A 21,451-nucleotide genomic window follows, 5' to 3' on the forward strand; every position below is an offset into this window, starting at 1 on the left:
AAAGGACTCATTGAAACCTTTGTATACATGACCAGAAATTAGTCAGAATTCAAAATGATGAATGGACTGAGAACAATGCGAGTGAGGTAGCAGGAGGTGAGGTAACATGTATCGCACAGTAAACAGTATCAGAAGAACTTATTTGCTTATTTCCATTTACGTTTGGTACTGTGATGTCCAACAACCTTAGTTAAAAATAGCAAAAGCAATTTTGTGTGCCAATACACAAACAGGGAGATATTTAAGTACTGAGAAGGGAGAGGTGCCAATCTTTTCCATGATGTTAATTAATTAAAGTGTTTTCTGTTTGGGGATTTTTCCCTAATTCTGCCTTGTTAATTTATTAGGTTGAATGCTTTCAGTGCTGTTGTTGTGGAACTCTCATAGTCTGCAAAAACTGTATATCATATTAAAATAATCAAGTTTTAAAACAGTGTTAAAGGAACCAAACCAAAGAAGTCTTAATCATTTTAGAAGGTAAAGTAAAAAAAGGCAAAATAGTTGGATGCTATCTGCTCATATTACTCATATTTCAGAAGAAGATTCTTATGACTATCTTTGAGCTTGAAGCAAGTAAAAATAAGTTATATTTTATTTAAAATTGCTTTTACCTGTTTATTATGGAAAATTGAAATAGTTCATAGAAAAATGGAGACTGAAGATCCTTCTTAGAAGGATAAAATTTGATTCCTTCAACTAGCAATGCAACTAGAAGATAGAAATGAGCAAATGCAAAAATAAGGCGAATAGCAATATGAAATATAAATGTACTTTGAGTTATAGACACTACAAAGGGATCTCTAGTAACATTGTTTTTGTTGTCCTGGATACATGCTCAAACATACATGTACCAGAAAAGCATCTCACATTTTCTTAATTCTGTACTACAAAAATTCCAAAATAGTAAAATATTAAACATTATACTGAAATAAAAACTTAGATAATCACAACAAAATGAAAAATAATTGCCTGATATGGGAAATGACTGAGGCATAAAAGGGAATGGTGTTTTATCAAGTAAATAATTGATGAAGTATACAAAAAATAGCCTACAATAAGCACAATAGATACTTTATGAAGAAAGCTATTCTGTTTCTTTTCAGTGGATTTTCAACAAGTATGATGACTTTTCTCTTTACTCTCTCTGTCATGTAGTTATAATCAAAGCAAGAAAAATCCTCTCTGTGCACTCAAGAGGTTTCAAAGGCACATAACATCATAAATGTGTGTATATAATTATAATAAATACATAAATTTATATAAGCAGTTAAAATGATATATATTTATATATCATGCTCTGGAAGCAGATGCAAAATAAGCCTCAAGAAAAAGCAACTGGCTTACAGGAATCAATTACATAAATGTCAGTTCTTATGTTCTTATGTGAGGGATGTCGTGCACCTTCAGATAATCTCCATACGATGATCTTAAAAAGAAACTTTACATAGATCAAACTGTACAGTTGGAAGTTCTCAGTAGGAAGAGACACCTGCCTTTCTGGACTGAAGAGAATTCATTCTGGTGGTAAATGTAATGTTTTTTTCATATCACTAAAATAATCACAGAAGCAGCCAATGGGTGTTAAGTCCATCTGGCTTGTTCCTCACACAGTGAAGCCCAGGGTTACTGCACTCAGATAAATATCCTCTAAAGAAAAAGTGACCCTAACAATAGCACGTACAGTTAACTGAAGCTTTACCTTGACAAATGGTATTCTACTTTTAGCTTTCCATACGGAATTTATGATTGCAACTTCACCTTGGATTAGAACTCCATTTTGAAGCACAGAACTTGTATTGTGGAAGCTGAACAAGAAATCTCTGTCCTAGAAAATGTATCAGGTTCTGGCAGAATCAAAGAATTTTGATGACAAGTGTTCCCAGAGAAGAAAACTGCATACTTTCCCAGTAAAAGAATGGAAACACAGAAAAGGTGCTAAATATTATGATCTTTACACAAGAAAACCAATTTCACTGACAAAACCAGAGAAATCAGCTGAAGGTGAGATAAAAACAGAGGTTTTCCTACCTCAAAGATGCTGATCGAAACTTAAGTTGTCTCAGAATTTTTGAGTCAGGCACTAAGATGACGATTTTAGATGTATGTCCCCACCTCCAATCTGTACAGTCTTCTGTACTGTTAAGAGTAAAGCGTGTATGTTCAGGACCTCCTTTGGAAAGCTTTTATTCCTCACTTTAGCTGCCATATGGTCCAAATGTGGTTAAATTATAACCGAAAATAAAAATATGTATCCAGTCTGGAGAAACTTGAGAGATCACAGCACTGTCTTTAGGTTCAAGAAAAGCTGACTCTACATCCCCCTTTGCATAAAGGGGACTTGGACAAAAAATTGCTTCATGAGGGACTTAGGACATTACACCTTGAGTCCAGAGACTGGACTCTTCTCAACATGGGAGTCAAATAGCAGGTTTGAGTTCAGCAGCCTGGTGACTATTCTGGCTGTATTCACTTCTAAAATAACAACAACAATAAAAAACAATAGTTATGGTAGAACATACAAGTGAGGGAAGACAGCCGTACTGGGATGAAAGACATGTTGGTGCTAAGTCAATGCAATGTGTCTTCACATGCACATCCTCCCATTTAGGCAGCTATTGTAGTCATCAAAAAACAAGTCAGCACAGGGAAAAGCAGAGTTCACAAAATGAGGTTATGGGTATGTTAAAGAATACTGATTTGAGAAACCTAACCCAGCATTTAAGAATGCTGTATCCATGTAGTAGTGTTTTGTAAAGAGCACATTTCAGAAATGTTTTCTCAGTCTCTTGAGAATTAAAAGTTTGTGTTCAATATACAAACGTTCTTGAGAAAATTCAGAAAAAAAAGAATATACTTCCTATAATTCTCTCTTAAGAGAAAGTGATCTCAATCTAGAAAAGGGTAGGGCAGGGTGGTTCAGAAGGAACAATCTTCACTGTTGTCTATCTCACAGTGTTCAGTAGGGTCAAGCTTGATGGGCATATAAGGTGATGGTAGAGAAAATACTAAGGCTATTTTCTGCTATGAAGTCTGTGTGTTTTCTTACCCTCCTCCCAGGCAAGCTCAGGAAGTGTGGGCTGGATGAATGTACGGTGAGATGGATCATGAACTGGATGGATGGCAGAGCTCAGACAGTTGTAATCAACAGTGCAGAGACTGGTTGGAGGCCTCTAGTTAGTGAGGTTCCTCAGGGGTCAGTACTGAGTCCAGTCCTGTTCAACCTGTTCGTCAAGGACCTGGATGAAGAGACTGAGTGCACCCTCAGCAAGTTTGCAGATGATACCAAACTGGGAGGAAGGGCTGACACAACAGGAGGTGAGGCGTGGACAGTCTGGAGGACTGGGCAGAGAAGATCCTGATGAAGTTCAACAAGGGCAAGTGTAGGGTCCTGCACCTGGGCAGGAATAACCCCAGGCACTGGTACAGGTTAGGGGAGGACCTGCTGGAACGCAGCTTTGCAGAGAAGGACTTGGGAGTTCTGGTTGACAACAGGTTGACCATGAGTCAACAAAGTGCCCTTGTGGCCAAGAAGGCCAATGGTATCCTGGGATGCATTAGGAAAAATGTGACCAGCAGGCTGAGGGAGGTTCTTCTCCCCTTCTGCTCTGCCCTGGTGAGGCCAGATCTAGAGTACTGTGTTTAAGAAGGACAAGGAATTACTGGAGGGGATCCAGCAGTGGGCTACGAAGATGATTAGGGGCCTAGAGCATCTTTCTTATGAGGAGAAACTGAGAGAGCTGGGTCTGTTCAGCTTGGAGAAGAGAAGGCTGAGAGAGGATCTTATCAATGTTTATAAATATCTCAAGGGTGGATGTCAAGAGGATGGGACCAGACTCCTTTCAGTGGTGCACAACGACAGGATGAGGGGCAATGGGCACAGACTGAAGCACAGGATGTTCCATCTGGATATGAGGAGAAACTTCTTTACTTTGAGGGTGCCAGAGCACTGGAACAGGCTGCCCAGAGAGGCTGTGGAGTCTCCTTCTCTGGAGACATTCAAAACCCACCTGGACACATTCCTGTGCGATCTGCTCTGGGTGAACCTGCTTTAGCAGGTGGGTTTGACTAGATGATCTCTCTTAGATTCCTACTGCGACTTTCTGTGAAAATAAAGGTGTGTTAAAAATAAAGTTGTATCATTTAACAGCTGATACTAAGATGGAGAGGGATCTTTGTGAGAACTTAGGTTGCAGTCCAGTTTTGGAACACGTGACCCTGATAGTTGGTTGGACTTCCTAATATCAACCTTTAGATATCTCCAGTAATAATATTTAATCTGAGAGAAAATAGCTTGTCTGACTCCTCTATATACCTGTTGGTGACAAATTTATAAGTTAGAATTAGTTTGCTGATTTTAGATGAGGATTTAGTAAATCACACTATGAGAGTACCTTTTTTGTTTTTTAACTGACTGCAAATCCCTAGATGATTTTCAGATGTAGACATCTACAGTACAGATTTTTAAAATCCGTCGAGATCCATCTCTGCTACTTTGTCACTTGACAAACAACTACTCGGATCATCTTTACACTGATAACTCTTCAATATCATTGGAATTCACCAGTTAAAATGGAGATAAACAAACGGAGCCTTTTGTACAGATTGCTGGCATAGAACATCAAGTCACTGACATATTTCTGGAGAACAACAGACCAGAGGACTGAAATAGAAACTGGTTCCACCTTTCAACACATGCAATGACTTGCACACAGCACTTTGAAGAAAAAGTTTACGTATGGTACTCTAACTTTGGAGTGCACTTAAAGAAATGAGACATATATGTGTCATTATCAAGGAATGAGAGTCTTGAGCAGAAGTAGTACCTGGAATGTCTTCTCTTTAGAAGTACTGACAATTCACACAAAGAATTATTTTAGAACTGTTCTTCACAGGTTTTATTTCTGCCAAACAGCTAGAAACACACAGCAGAAGGGCTAAAGCCTATAACCTCGAATGAATAATTTGTCTCCCTTTTTTTTGCTGAAAATGGAAAAAGACCAACACTATTAGCACAGAATTTACAATGCTGGATGTTAATATTAACGATGACAAAGTGTGAAAAGATAGAAAGACACTACAGAGGCTCAGTTTTAATGTGAAAGCAAAATGAAGCAAATAGTAAGTCAGTCCATTCCACTATTTATGACTGCGGATGGACAGGACGCAGTGGCACAAAGGGTGCAAATTCAGCTTCAATGCTCTGGGCTTGTGCCTATCAGGAGCAGAACCTACCCGCACTACAGAGCTCAAAGAAGATTTTAACAACCACCTATGCAATTAAGAAAATATCACAAGTCATGGTTCAATCCCTCATGTAAAGCAGAGTGTATTTGACATAGTTGCATCCTCTATTGCAGCTGCACTGACAATATGAGAAGTCAGCAAGAATCCTGGTGTGAGATTTGCACATATGGTCATCTTAGGCACATGAATATACACTGTAAAGCTGGAAACTAGAAGACAGCATGAAATGTCCTGATCAAACAAACGAACCTGATAACGGGGTGGTGGAAAGATGCCAGATCATATGCAGGATGTTGAGAGCTCCTCTGCACTACACTTAATTCAGGAGTTCTCTATATCCCAATGCTTATAAAAAATTAAAATGAGCTGACTGTGACTATACGGATCTACAAATGACTTCCAGTTTCATAAGGTGAATCCATCAGAGCTGTGGCAACAATAAAATGGCCCAGTCTTTGCAATGAACAGCATCTGTCTAGATACATAAAAATCTCTGCCTATTTCAGCTGTATCTTACATTTGTTCTTAACAGTTCAATCTTTCTAAGTTCTTAAGTAAAACAGAAAATAATTTGTTTAACAATTCACAACTTGCATGACAAATTCTGAAAGTTGTTTTCACTTTTTGTACTAAAGACCAGAAATATATTTGCAATTATAACTAGGACTAAATCTCCTAATTCTTTTTAATCCGAGCCATTGTGACATCCATTTACTCAAATTCAAGTTTAATAAAAACTATGCCTTCTTGAGTAAGTTCTGCTTACAGGAAAAGAATGCTAAAACTGCTAATATGCCAAAACATCCTTACTTGCCTAAATTATTATGTAGAAGTTCCTGCACTTTCTGAGAGGGTAACATTTTAGTTTGATTCTCCCTATCTTTGGTATTTCTTACAGATGATTTAAATTCACTTTCCACTTGGTAATATTCAAATGCTGCCATAAAGTGAACAAAAGTAAAATTTTTACATGGGTGGATGAGCAGCAGAATGTGATGGAAACATTCATAGCCAATACAGAAAAAATTAATATAGCAGAACATCGGTTCAATGTTCTGAAAATATGAACAATTTTAGATTGTTCAACAACAAACAATTTCTTGTTTAAATGTTTATCATTTTAACTGATTTCAGCTCTCTTAAAACCAAATAATTTAAAATACACGTGCCAATTCCACCCTGTAATCCATAAAGAAGTTGCATTTTGCCTATGCAGCTTCCTACTTTTGAAAGCAAAAGATGTATTTATGTTTGATTTATATTAACTGACATAACGAAACCCTGTGTTATTACCATGTTTTCTAAGACTCTAAAAAAAAAAAAGGAAAAAACTGCTGAGTAGAAATCACCATTTAGTACATAATTGTTTAGTGTGCAGCATTGCAAATGGGAAGATAATTCTTTATTGAATATATACAAATATATATGAATACTAGTAAGACATTCTGAGTAACACAGTTCCAATAAAAGAATGAATGTACCCAGCTGTTAAGCCCTTCCTCTTCCTAAATTCAGTATTATTTGGAATTCAAGTTTTATTAAAGCTTGGCAGCAACAAAATAGATAACAAAAATGAGAAATACTGCTTAGGAACATATTTTTCCTTGTAAAAAATGAGCCAGAAACTTCTCTACACTCCTTTAGCAATGTAAATGTCACTTTGTTTCTCCAAGCTTTAAGCTGAGAATAGCTCCAGGGCTTACTTGTGATGCAGAAATGTCCCTGTAATCTACTTAGAAAACATGCAGAACATTAATAGAAACTAGAATCTTGGAACATAAACGTAGCATAAGAAAAATGATAATTACTCTGTGGCTTAACATTTAAAAAGAGAGCTATGCATTGTACATCAGCATTTTTTTTATATAGAACAAGTTGCAGCACATAGATGTGGAGGAAGTCATTCGCTTTAGAAACACAAATAATTTTGACATTATCATGTACAATCTTTTACACAGAAAAGAGGGGAGAGAGGCAGAGCTAGAGATTGTTTGAAGGCACCTGTTACCAATCACTTCTTTTCAGTCGTGTCTTCCCAACCCCTGCAGTTACCCCTTCCTTCCCCTCTTCCCCCAACAAAGCACTGTTCTCCTTTTATCCACTAAGCGTCCATCCCCGATTAAACACGTACTGCCCTTCCCCTTATGACTCCAAAGCTTTTTATGAGCCTCTGAACTTCTCTCTACCTCTGTTTTTTGCAGATGGCAGCTGTTGCTACTCTCCAGGTTCCTAAATCCTACACACTGGCTTTTTGTCCTGGGTTACTTCTAGCCAGTCTTCTTCAGCATAACTTAATTACAGCTAAGGACAGTATTAGCCATACTTTAAAGCATGACTAATAATGCAATGATGAAAACTCATCTGGAATCCTCAAGGTCGTTGCTGAGATGGAATGAATGTGTGGGCGTAGAGAATTTAGCAGTGAGGGGTATTCCCCACGTGGAATACAAAAGTAAGATAAAACACAAGAATATAGGAATATCTGGTCAAAGTGAGGTAAAGCAGATACTTCAGGAGACCTTGCTTCTCCTCAAAAGAGGAAAAGAAGAATAAAAGCACCTGTTTTTTCTTTCATTTCTGTAGGCCAAATAATGGCATAATTATTAAGAAGTAACGGGGTTTTGTGCAGGTTACTGAGTGAGATGAATATGTTGAAACACAGAGACTACTAGATTCTCAGACACTGGAAACACTGAAATTCTGCAGCAATGACATGGCCTAACAGGACTGTTCCTCCTGCTTGATAATAAGGAATTACTCCAATCTTACACACACTTGGAAAAAGCATTTGGCAACCATTTACTAAAAAAAAAAAACAACAAAACAAACAAAAAACCCCCAAGCAACCAAAAATCCCAAACAAACAAAACACCAAAACAAACAACAAGAAGTTAATTTTCTACATTTTAAAGATAATGAAATAAGTACTTTCTGTTCTTAACCTCACCTTCCCCTGTCATTTGTTCTTTTTCTCTATTCTTATTACCTATGGAATGCTGCTTTATGTTTATCTCCTTTTCTTGCACCCCATCAGATCCTCTGTTTGCCTGGACAAAATAAGCCAGACTTCTATTCTCATTCACATAAGAGATCCAGCCTGCTGTTATTTTATAATATATCTATATTAAAAAATTCCATTCTACATTTCAACTAAAAAAGTCATTAGATTTCATTTTTGAGAGACTCACGGGACTTTGGAAAGTGGCCTTTTTCGGGAGATGTGGATTAAAAAATGAATATAAATGTAAATTTTTAGAACAATACAAAGTGAAAACGTAATTTGTCTGTGAAACTACTTTCAAATTACAATCAGTTCTGCATAAGAAGATGAATTAGAGAAAGGAATTAATTTCTATCTGGTTAGGACAACTAAACACTAAGGAGATTTTCTTTTCAGGCTTTTGAACCGAAACATGTAAGGAAAGAAGAGCGGCTGTGATTAAGATACTGCATTAGGACACATGAACTCTTAACCTCTACCACGAACTCTGAGAAGTTTTGGGCAAACCATAATTTCTTTCATTGTGGTTTTTACTTCTGCAAAACAGGGACAGTGATACTTTTCTGCTTTAATTTGTGAAGACAATATCCGTGAGGTGTTCAGTTACTGTGGTGAAGGTCAGAGAAATATTCAATTACTAAACAAGGTTATTTTGACATAGTTAAGAAACCATGAAAACCTGGAAAGGGGGAAGAGATACATGGTAGTAAAATAAAAACATTAGCTTTACTCATAAGAGGTGTTATACATCACATTTAGAAAGCTTCTGAGCTGCCAACTGGAAAATAAGTTCGACATTAACAGTCACTTAGGCAATTAGCATTTTAATATTAAACTTGTAGACTATTCTCAGCAAGAATTTTATACTTTCATATGTTTTAGAAAGAACAGGAGCTTGCAATGGCTAACTTAAAAAAAATTTAAGTCAGTCTAGTTGAAGATTCGTATCAATTCAGCTACACATATTTAGACAGATGTAGCACTCACTTCAGTTAGAGTGACACAACAATTTACTGACATAAGCTGTCTGGATTTAAGTAAACAAATAGCAATCGAACCCCATGTGTCTGTATCCATTTAACTGATCAATATCAAATATGTTTATTTAAACTACTACTGTATGTCTTCTACTTTGTCCCACAGCAGACAGCCAGAGCCTGGTTTCTGGTTGCCAGCGTCACTTGAAGAGCTTTGGCACAGTGACACGTGAACGTGTCAATAAGGCAGGTGACTAGTGCAGCAGGTTGACATTCTATCACTTGTATGCACAGCTGCTCATGTACCGCAAGCACACAGATGTGTAACGGAGATAAAATATCAGCAGGTTTTCATATCTTTTTAAGCAGTGTATAACATTCATGTGCTGATAACTAATCATGTCTGCATAAACAATTGTGTTGTAGGAAATTAATGAGTGTTATAAACAGCCTTCATTTACACCACTTATGTAATAAATTTCACCCTTTTATTTCTTACTACATTAGTTTCACAGTATTAGTTTCACCTTTATAGATTAAAATTTACTGTATTGCCAGACTGCACCGCACACAGGTGATTTCAAGCTGTTAAAAAAAAAAAGGGTAGTGCAAATTAACTCCCTTATATTCACATAAACTGATATTTATGATGATCTTATGCGCTTAGAGGAATACTTGTTTAAAGCCTTCTATTGGTGTCTCTTACACCACTGGCTCATTTTCATCTCTTTTCATGTCTCTGAGAATATTTCTATTTAAAACATAAAAAGAACACTTCCATTTGTTATACCTGCTCTGTTTTTGTTTTCCCCCAAAACCAATGGATTATGAACTCCACATTAGGAACATAAACAACAGTTTGTTAATTTTCAAGATTTGACAAGTCTTTTTCTGCTCTCTGTACTTTGAATCAGAAAAGCTAAAATAAATAGATTTAATTGTGCACATCATTGGTTTTCTTTAGTATGATACAGCTGCATCTCAAATATCTGAAGAAATAGTACAATGCCATACATCAAAGCATAGCAAATTTATAACCTCTTAAACATAACCTCAGAAAATGATTACTAAAACTTCTTGCCAAACATCTGAGTGCTGACAGACTGCCCTTCCAAGTTCTCATCTGAAGTCTGCAAGCCAATGGATAAAGTCTAAAATTGCACTTCTGATGTTCCAAAATACTAACAACTGCATCAAGCATGAAAGGCAATGGAAATGCCGAGATCACAGAGCTCATGGTAAATGTTTCTTTTAGTCAAAGGCTGACTGTTGGAAGAGAAGGCAAAAAACCCCTCAAACCAACAGATAAAAAAGAATCATGGATCAAGAGCTTCAGCTAAAAAGATTCAGCAGATTCATTCCACTTTAGCACTTAACAGAGAACTACACTCTGGTGTCTTTAAGCTATAGATTCCTGTTATATGCACAGAAGGATACCGTTTAGATGCAGATAAAAGATGGCACAGAAGCTTGGTGTGTTGTACTCTACAGTTGTGAACACAAAACACCCCCTTTTTCACAGGCAAATAATATTGACATACAAATATTTTTACTTGCTCTTTTCCTTGCTGGACCCTTTCCAAAGGTGATTCAAACTGCTAACCTAACAGATAGCAATCCACTTTTTTTTTTTTAAATTTTGTTTGTTTGTTTTGTCTGTCAGGTTAGGTTTCTGTTTAGTGATCTGAATGGTTCCAGTGCAGCATTAGAGATGTGCCAGAGCTGGTGCAAGTGGAGGAGGGAGGAGGAGGATCAGGAGCAAAGATGTAAGACAGTGTTATAACTATTGGGTCAAATTCATCTTGATTTATGCCTTGAAGGAACATCCTTCTTACTCGTGCTCCTCTGTCTATACAAAGACACTAGGACAATGAGGATCCAAATTTGGGGGTAAGTGGTGAAGTTAAGAGTGGGAAGAATCAAGACTACAAGTCTTTTTCGTGTGTGTGTGGTTTGATTATTCACAATAAAAGACAGAGGGTCAAAAGTGTAAAGTTCAGCTGACAAAAAAGAGAACACAGACTACAAATAATAATGCAAAAAAAAAAAATCTAGATTTGAAATACCCTTTTAAAAAAACCCCAACAACAACACTGTTTACTAGATGGTTATTAACTGGAGACCCCATTGTTCCTCTAAACAATGTGTTATGCTTTTCTGATGGATCTGGAAAAACCATTAAAAACTCTGTTGGTTATCTTGACAAAACATGTAAGATTTCTTAGTCTGAAATCAGCTGAAACATCTGGCTGTACTAACTGCACTGGCCAGCATGCATTGAGGGGTTTACAAATGGCATCACGATACTGAGCACCCCAGTTCCTCCTGGTAGCTCTGTGAAGGCTCCATTATGAACCTCTAAGAACAAAACCTCACCGTGATCCTGGATACTGGTCCTTCACGACAATGTCATTGAACTCCCTTTCAAAGAGTGAAGTTTGCATTTATCCACATGAAGAACGTAAGAAATTTTACTGTACCAGTTGATTTGCAATGATCTAAATGAGAATCAAGACTTAAGTGTGTTCCACATTCATTTACAAATTCAGGAAAAAAAAAAAGAAATAGGTCGCGAAACAATTAAGAATATAGTCTAAAAAAAAGGCAAAAGCTTCAATTTTTCTCCTTCATGGGTGGACTCCACCTTTTAAGAATGTGTATAGTCAAATGACCATTTTTCACTTGAATTTCCCACAGCAAAATATAATAATAATCATCAAATTAGCTGTCTACATAATTTAAAATAATGAGCTATTTTATCACATTAATATCTAGTGTCATTTTTTTTCCTGTAATAAAAGTGCTCACATAAGAGCCCTCTATAAATTCTTCTAAGATTCATAGTTGAATATTTAACTTTTTCTTCCATAATTAAAATACATAAAAGGGGAAGTAAGATTAAGCATGGATGTAAGTTCTTTATTTAAAAAGTGGATAAAATGCTATAATTACCTCCAAAGCAAGCATTATGAATCCAGCTGATATCACAAGGAGATAAAAATAAAAACCCCAACCCCTGGAACTCTAACATTTCATTAAAATGTGTTAACTAGAGTCTGAGACCACACAGGCTGGAATACCTTAAGTCAAAACTGTGTACTTATTGAAACATGTTGCTGTAAGACGGCATTAACATTGTTTTGGCTTTTTGCTTGTACTTGTAACATACCTAAACTTCATTTTATGGGAACTATGAGTATCTTGGGTTTATCTGCTCAAGAATTCTAATGTTTTTACTTGCAAACATGAGGGCAACAAGGTAATTCCTAACAAGACATGACAGTTAAATATGTGCGATGATTAAACAAGACTGATAGCAATCATATAACATGATAGCAGGTACAGAACACAGAAACCCATAATTCATATTTTTCAAATTGCCTAAATCTGTATTTGCAGATTGCATGTTACTTCTGTTTAAAAACACATACCTTGTCTAAATGAAGTTGTCTTTAGTAACCCAAGATTTGAAAATTTGGATTGTTATTTTCTATTGGCAGGGATAGTTACTGTGAAATTGTGATGTTACTGCATATTTAACTGTTTTATTAATATGGCAAAAAAGTTCAGTTGAATACTAACTCACTGTAAACTAAGTTGTGCTATCCTGTACAAAGATTAATTACATGAGATAATTGCCTTTTAGGGAAATTGATAAACTGTAATACTACTGGAAGAGGTCTGCATAAAAAGTAAAAAATGAAAGGCTGCATTAGGAACAAAAAGGAATTTAAAAAGTTAAATGTACACACGCACACATACAAAAAAACGCAACTTGTTATTTTCACACATTTTCCTAACACAACTGCAGCTTATTTTTGTGTTTCTTAGGGTTTTTTTGTGCATTGTACTAGCGTTTCATAATTTTCTTCCCCCAAGCAACCAACTTCTAATGTTTCTTTTTCGGTATTTATATCCTTTTCTGCATAGGTGACTTGAAAACACATTACCACTATTACGTAAAACAATATGACTAATGTGGCTTATTTTTAACAGATATTAAAAAGAAATGTCAAAACCGTAATAATTTTGGGAATACTTGGTCAATTTCTTAACATCCAAGGTATGAGGAACATTCAAGAAGAAGTGTGGTTCAGACGTAAGCATTTGCTTTCTTTTCTCTCAAGCCTGCCTCGCTCAGCCTCGCTTGCATTGTTTGCCACAGTCGGAACATTTTAAGTGGAGAAATGACACGAAGAACCAAACTGCTGCATATCAGGAACAGTTTGTGAGGGTACTTATTGGGGCTAATATTGTTGGGATGTAACCACGTCGCATAGCTCTGAGGTATAAATCGTACAATTTCCTTACAAAACATTGTTAAATTTTTCCTTTATCACATTCTACTGATTTTCATCAGGTGCAATGCGTGTTGGTTGACATGACGCTACTAAAACTAGTCACCCATGTGTAACTACTTTGAGAGCATAACTACTTGGCAGCAGCACTACTTGGGAGAGAAGGAGTAGAAACAGGACATTTTGAAATAAATTAATTTCAAATTAGCCTGCCAAGGGCCTATCATATTGAAATTCAGAAATTTCACTACATGTTTATACAATTAAGTCATGTTTCCTCAGAGTATTTGTCATATCATTAATATAATGCTATGATGATTCATCAATACAGTTTACAAAATATCTAGAAATGTTTTAAATGTTTCCTGCTACATTAAGATGAGTGGGTTTCATATAAACAAAAAAATCACCAAAAAACAAAAGGAAAAAGCAAACCCAAATATAACCCAAACTGAACATTAGTTTTTGTCTCAGTCTTGAACTTGAAATTTCAACATATGATGTGGGTACAGACATCAGAAATAAGAGCTATGGAATGTTTACTTCTGATGCACCTACAGATGGTTCTGCCAGGTCAATGACACCTGCAGTTTGGGGAAGCATGTTCATTTACTCTCTTCTGTAATTAGACTATTTTCATCTCCATGCATGGAACTTCACAAGCACTACTATCACAAAAACTGTTCTAGGAGGAAATTGCACCAGACAAACATGCAGCACAATTCAGCACAGAAAGTAAACACATTTGAGATCTGCACTCGGGGAACAGAATTAACACAGTTTTCACTTAAGCTGAGGCTCACTTTGACTCAGCTGTTAGGGAAATTGGTTTGGTTTGTTCTAACAAAAAATGGGTTTGTAACTGGTCAGCAGAGACAAACTGTTTGGGACCAGACATGAGTTTTGGTTTACTGATCCAAGAAAGGAATTTGGGGAAAGAGCAAGGAAAGGAGATGGAGGAGGTACACGGACAGTCAGTTTTCTATTGAAATAATGGTATTAGAATGAGTGATAATGCAACCCCAGGATAATTTAAGGGAGTTGGAGATTCCTTGAGAGGAATCTCCCCAACTTCTCTCTTCCCAGTCAGAGAATTGAAAGGATATTTTCAGAGAACTATTGATATAATGACTCTGTAATGATCTTTCTGAACAGGTAACTGGCTATTTCCTCACATTTATAATTTTAAACTCATTAATGTTGGGTTTTCTCTGAAAATCCTTGCCAAATCATTCAGCAAATCTGCAAGATCATTTAACAGCTGCTCATGGTCAGCTTTTGATTTCATATCTTCAGCAAACTTTCCATATTACTGTTCACCCTTTTTTCAGATCATTTGTGTATGAGACTCCTTTGGTAAACTTAATGTATTTTTGTCCTTCGTTTCAGACATTTAGTCTGCAGAAATATTTTCTCTCATACTCCACGACATGTTAGTCTCTTGAGATTGTTTGGAGAAAAATCTTGAAAAAGGCCTTTTAGGAATCCCCATATAGAGCATATATGTCTAAAGGGCAAGATTTTGCATACTTTTAGATCTAAGAATGTACTCCAGTATCACCCTGACTCCTTGCTTTGATGAATCTCAGGTTAAGTACATAAAGAAATACCATGATTCTTGTCTAGATGAAACCTGTGTGACTACCATCCTGTTTCCTCTCCCCAAATCCTATTTTGGAGTTGAAAAGAAACTCAGATGTGCAAGCTGGAAATGAATTGTGCAACGGTTTGTCCAGGTTTTTTGTCTTGGTGGTGGTGGAGCAGCAACTGATCATGTGGCACACTCGGTACATGCAAGCCTTGCAGATTACGTGCATCAATTTCATCGCTTTTATCTACATACTTGTTAAATGCTTGCGAATGCCAAGCACTTTGCAAGGCACGTCTGTTGCGTGCGCATAAGAAAAGAAAGGACAGTGAGACCAAGTCATTAGAGAGAATTTAGCAACTGAGAGCACAACTGAGAGCCTCCTGATTGTCTGACAGACACTAGCACTTGTGTTTCTGAAAATGACACAGACAAAAAACCCCAACAAATCAAACTAAACCATTTTTTCCCCCCATGGTTTAAGGCTGAGGAGAGAAAAAACATACTTATGGTAGTAATGCTAAAACAGGAAGATTACCTCACGGTGATTTAGAAGTTTCTCCAAATCTGCTGCCATTTGATTCTTGACCCGCAGCAAAGCTGTCTTTTCTTTATTTAAAAGACTGGTAGAAAGAGGATAGGAAATACAGTAATAGCAACAGATAATCTCTTTTAATCTTGTATTCTGGCTGAAACACGAATTTTCTAAAGCTAAATACCAGCAACAATGAAAATCTGCTCAAGTAATTGTATCAAATGATCCTTCTCTATGTTCAAGCGCTGCAATTTTATGAAGGGGCCTGAACGTACCGATATATAAAAAAATCTTATTTTAGTCAAACAGAAATACTATTGAAAATCTTCATAAAATATGTGGGTTTTGTTTGGTTGGTTTTTGTTCTCTGAAGAATTATTTAAATTTAAATTATCAGAATCTTCTATTATTATGCCTTGGTTTCTTCCAGGCAAAATGAGATCATTTTATAAGCAAAGTTTCCTTGTATCTACACTTACATATCAAAATGCAGATTTCTTTGTTGCATGCATCACTAGTAGCAGAAAACACTGTTCTCTCAGTATCACCGCTTTTTGTACGACTGTATTTAGCATTTTGAAAATAACTAATACAAAGAAGAACAACATCCAGCTCTCCTTTTTAGCTGTGTAGTTTCTGCAGAAACTGTAAATTTATTTTTGCTATTTTTTATTTCATATTCCAGGGCAATGCATGGGATTAAGTTTGTCCTGGGAACCAAGTATGAAAACTGTTTTAGCACAAAGGCATGCTTTTATAGTACAATGTCAAGTTTAATTTTAATTGTTCATTGTTTTCTTATAGAATATGAACCTCTGAAATGTTTAGCATACACATTCTGATTCCATGCAGCAATTCTAATATAATTAAACATATTTTCATATTTAGCCCCAACATCAGCTTCCAACAATAAACTTCAGACTAATGCATGCATAACGCCAGTGTATAATCTAGTTTGTTAAAACAGCCGCAGCGATTTTCTTGGAAGACTAATGTTATATTTGCCATTAGCATGACTTATCTAAATAGGACGTACAATATAAATCATAACATAGATCAACAACTATGCAAAAAACAATTCTGCATAGGGTGTGCAAATATGTAATACTGAATACAGGACAGGAGTTCAAAAGCAAATGTATTGAAATTTTATAAATGGAATGGAGCAATTACATATGTTGCAAACACAAATTATTTCATATTCCCAGTATTTAATGCAGAAATGATCAACAAAATAAATCAAACTTTTCTTTAATTGGCTGTGTATCATCCGCTTGTTTCAAGTAAGCAACTTCATCCTTTGCCCCAGAGATTTTCTGGCAGTTCCTGCAATCTCCGTACTGTAAATTATGACTGTCAGTTCCTTCTAGGCATTCATTAATTCTCAGAAAAATTGTATGCTTTGGCTAAACTGCCTAGTTGTCTGAGTTATTTAAAAGGAAAGTATTAACATTTATGAAAAACTACAAAGATATTTTTATATTTTCAAGAGCTTTATTTTTAATCATGATGAAAATGTTCTACTATTTTTTTCCTGGGTTCATGTGTTTTAACTTACTGATATGTCAGTTTTTCTTGTATTTCTGTACTTCCTAACAACATAAACCAATCCTTTTAGAGAATGACTCACGAACTTATTACAGAAGCAATAATAAAAGTTCCTTAAATAGTGCACTGAATAAGCATAAACATCAGTGTTCACGACTAAACCAGACATTCATGTTCAAGGTTCAGTTTAATCTACAGAACAGAACCTATTATACTAGTTATATCTTCTGAAACAATATGTCATGACTGATCCATGCTGAGCAGTTCTTATTTTCTTTGTTTATGGCCAAATACAGGAATTAGACTGCTACATCACTCAGTAGCACTTGATGTGTTTTCTGCCATACATATGAATACAGAATTACCAAAGCACATGCAGACTTCAGATTTAGTAGTTTTGCAATAGTTGTGGGGTTTTTTTCCATTGTGGACAGAAGGAAATAATTCATATACTTCTGAAAGTATAGTGCAAAAGAGACATATATACATTTAACAGAGCGAGAAAGCAGTTACCAAACACAATAGTAACAAATTCACACCTGTAATGGCCAAGTAAAGCAGAAATATCTTCAGAAGTTCAATTTTGGGAAGAAGACTGACCATTTCAGTTCATTAATGAAACTGTGCTGAATGGGCATGTTGGATATCAGCAGTAAAGGAAGTTCTAGCCTTAAACTACCTTACACTTCCATCAAACAGTAGTTTAACCTAATCCACTCTTAATTGGCAGGGTAACAAATAAGAGACAGCCTTACAGCTTGTTTCAGCTCACTTGAATGCAAACTGTTGCTGAAACAACATCCTTTCCTAAACACATTCTGGTAACCTGCTCTTTGTGCTGGTACTAGAAAATTTGTGACCACATAAGTAGGTCACTTCCCTAACCTGATGGAAGCGGGATTCTTTTTAAAGGTTGTTTTTTCATGTGGATCACCAAAACAAGTTGATTTACCATGTACAGTGGAAACCCACAGCTGAAGGCAAGGATGAGACTGCTCCATTTGGTGACGGAGAGCCTTAACTGCCTTACTGTGCTTCTGAAACCACAATCTAGGAGTCCAGACAAACCAGCTTCTAACAACCGAGCTCAAGGTTTATAACTTTCATCTGAAGAGATGAGATCTCCATGACCATCCTTAACTATACTTTCAAGTTTTCATGATATAGAGGTGTATTAAAGTACTAGAGGAAACACTAAAAGAAATGTTCCAATGACTTGTTCCAGTGTGAAAACATGTGAACACTCAGGAGAAACGGACTGTGTTGAAGTGATCTAAAATGCCTGGAGTTATTTAAGAGCACAAACGGCTGTTTTCACACTGCAGGACAAATGTTGCTCCACAGTCCTGGTCACTGATTGCTCCATCCTGAGCGTTGCGATGCGTCATATAACTGTGGCCCCAGAAATCCAGGTTGGAGAAGGAACTGTAAAGCAGTGCAGCATCTGCTTTTTTCTGTTTGCCTGGGTTTCCAGAAGAAACCAAATGTCTGGGAGGAGATTCAGTTTCATTCCATCATGCTTTCAAAACCTAGCCAGGTATGAATCCAGGTACCAGGAATGCAGGACTTACCATGGAATACACTTGTCATATACATTCCCATTGCTCACAGCAACCACCGGCTTGTTCTGTTTCGCTTTACTCAAGATCTAAAGCCAAGGCAGCTTGGATATTGTAAATAAGACATTTATAGGTGACTTGATTTTTCTGGGGAGTGGAAACTAACATTTCCTAGTCTCAAGATTTTGAAAACCTTCTGAATTTGGGTAATTAAGCCATCTTTTAAATCTCTGGTCTAAATATACTAGATACTATCATGTTCAGAAGCTTGTATTATTAGATATTCTGGATAATATGCTTTTGCTGGACACACTAAATAGGCACAGTTTTATATATTACTGTTTTTTATTATTACTTCTGTTCAGTTTGAAAAAAATAGGTTTCTTTTTCAGTGAACTGTGTACCACAAATACTACAAGAAAAAGGGATTGTGCCTCTCTGTTTATTTCACATTACAGTGTGATGAAGTTGAAAACTGAAGCCCAATCTTCTGCTAATTTTTGCATTTCATGTTCTTATACGAATATTACCATCAAAAAATCAAACACAGAAATAGTTTTTGTGAAGGTTTTGTACTGAATATATAATATATATAAAACATCAACTGAATATATCATATAGGCATATGGTGCAGTTATCCCTTCTCTGCAAACTACAGATTAATAGCTCAGAGCAGCGCAGACAGCTGATTTTTAAAGTCTAAGTCAAATTTTCTTTTTAAGTCATGTAGTTATAAAGAGAGGTACAAAAAATTCTGCAAATAAAAGTTATTTAGAAGAGAAAATACACAAAAAATTTGCAATTTCACATTGTGTGGTTAAATAACCACAAATCAGACTTTTAGAGGCATTTAAGAGATTGCTTAGTGATTTTAATTGGACTGATTCAGGTAGCTTAAAACCTCATGTGTGTAGTGACCAAATTAAAAAGAAATTACTTTTTTTAAATAGTAAAAAGAGAAAAAAAAAGAACACCGAAAAACCCAACTTTTAAAAAGTTGTAATACACTTCAGAAAATGTTCATTTGTAGGAAAAAAAAAATGTTTCTAATGTTTCTACAAATTTTGTTTGGAGCATTTCTCCGGTAAACTGCAGTAGCATTGGAACAGATGATGCATATCTCACAGAACGCTAATGTTCTCATAAAAACCTCACTGCCCATTCTGTGATGGGAAAACCTCAGTTAACACTGTATGCTGAGCTTTATAATGTTTGGATGGCAATTAGAGAACCCAAAATGTTTAGGTAAGGAACATTTCAGTACATAGCTTCTTAGTGAGCAAAATCCTTGTACTGCTTCTAGATTTGCCGCACAGTTAGGCTTTTGAGGAGTGCTTTTGGGTCAGGGAACCACTTTTAAAACCAGCCATTGGTACTGAGAAATTTGAGTAACTGCATTGAAAATAAATACCCTCTCTTTATGAATGAAGGCTTGTTTAATGTCTCCAGTTATTTATAAATGTAGGTGTTTTTAGCAAAAAATTATGTACTAAAACAACAATTACTTCACTACACACATAAGAATGAAATTCAGAGATTTGTTTTCCCACAGCGTGACATAGTCACAAGGCATTTCTTTTCAAAAGGAGTGCTAAATGTGATGTTTTAATTTCTGGTTAAAAAACTGTATGCTAGAGAGATTTCTTTATAGCAGGAAGGAGTCATCCTCATCCCCTGCTCTTATTAACCATTGCTATTTGCTTTTATTAATGAGAGTGCTATGTAGACTAACGTAAATGAGAGGTTACTTAACAGAATATTTTGAGATATGTGGACCACCTATAAATTCACGCTGCAGATGCGCTGTCACTCAAGTCCAAAGGTTTTGTGTAGGAAGCGTATCTGCAGGTGCATGGCTCAGTGCACAAGCACACATGTTGTTTTGCTCCCAGGGCCACCTTGGGTCTCTCCATGGCCAAGTGCCAGCACAGCCCATGGCCTGCCTGGGTTCTAAGAGGGTGGGAAGGAGAGTGGTAGCGGACATCCCTAAACAACCTCTCTTTTTATGTTTGAGTGATAACACACTTGTGCCTTCACACTTGAACCTAAGCAGTAATGTCACACACCTGTAATAACCTGGAGATGGGTCCCAAAGTCATTGATGCAAATAACTAACAGCAATGATGGCTGCTCAGCTAAGCATCTACCCCAACCACAACGGCTCTTGTAGTTCTTAGTGAAGGTATGGCTGAAGATCCACAGAGCTGGGTGAAAGGCACACTTCTCAGAAAGCCACCAAAGTATCTCCAGCTCTGGTGGAATACACTACTTTAAGGCCTTCATTAGTCTGGTACCTATTTTGACTATTCATCTCCTTTCAAGGAGAGGTTGGATGGGGCTTTAAGCAACCTAATCTAGTAGAAGATGTCCTTACCCATGGCAGGGCGGATGGAACTAGATGATCTTTAAAGGTCTCTTCCAACCCAAACCATTCTGTGATTCTATGTTGCAGTTTGACAGCTACTGACGTAAGCAACCTTGAGTACTATTTGCATAGTTCTTCCAAGTGAGGAAGGCATTTTGATACAAAGGGCCTGAAAGATGGCCTTAGCTCCAGAGCAGGGGCACCAAACTAATTTTCACTGGGGGCCACATCAGCCTCTCGGTTGCCTTCCAAGGGCCAAATGTCATTTTAGGACTGTATAAATCTAGTAGTATTTACATTTAGTTTGATGCCCCTGCTCTAGAGGTGTGATGCTTA

General features: G+C 36.5%; 1 protein-coding gene and 1 long non-coding RNA gene across 4 annotated transcripts in view; both read right to left on the bottom strand.

Moving 5' to 3' along the window:
• PIBF1 (progesterone immunomodulatory binding factor 1) overlaps nt 1–21,451 on the bottom strand; it is a 118,876-nt gene that overhangs the window by 7,856 nt on the left and 89,569 nt on the right. For 2 of the 3 annotated variants that reach the window (XM_082054197.1, XM_082054198.1), the window contains exon 16: nt 15,647–15,731. The exons of the other annotated variant lie outside the window; for it this stretch is intronic. In XM_082054197.1, coding sequence (XP_081910323.1) covers nt 15,647–15,731 — 85 coding nt within the window. The remainder of the gene's footprint in view (nt 1–15,646; nt 15,732–21,451) is intronic. 3 annotated transcript variants of the gene reach the window in all.
• LOC309450011 lies at nt 638–4,151 on the bottom strand. Its single transcript, XR_014186035.1, has 3 exons — nt 4,008–4,151; nt 2,029–2,136; nt 638–708 (listed from the first exon to the last, which is right to left on the bottom strand). It is a non-coding gene; the product is annotated as an uncharacterized lncRNA (long non-coding RNA).

The sequence above is a fragment of the Streptopelia decaocto genome (genome assembly GCF_964273445.1).
Source record: "Streptopelia decaocto genome assembly, chromosome: 1".
Taxonomy (NCBI): domain Eukaryota; kingdom Metazoa; phylum Chordata; class Aves; order Columbiformes; family Columbidae; genus Streptopelia; species Streptopelia decaocto.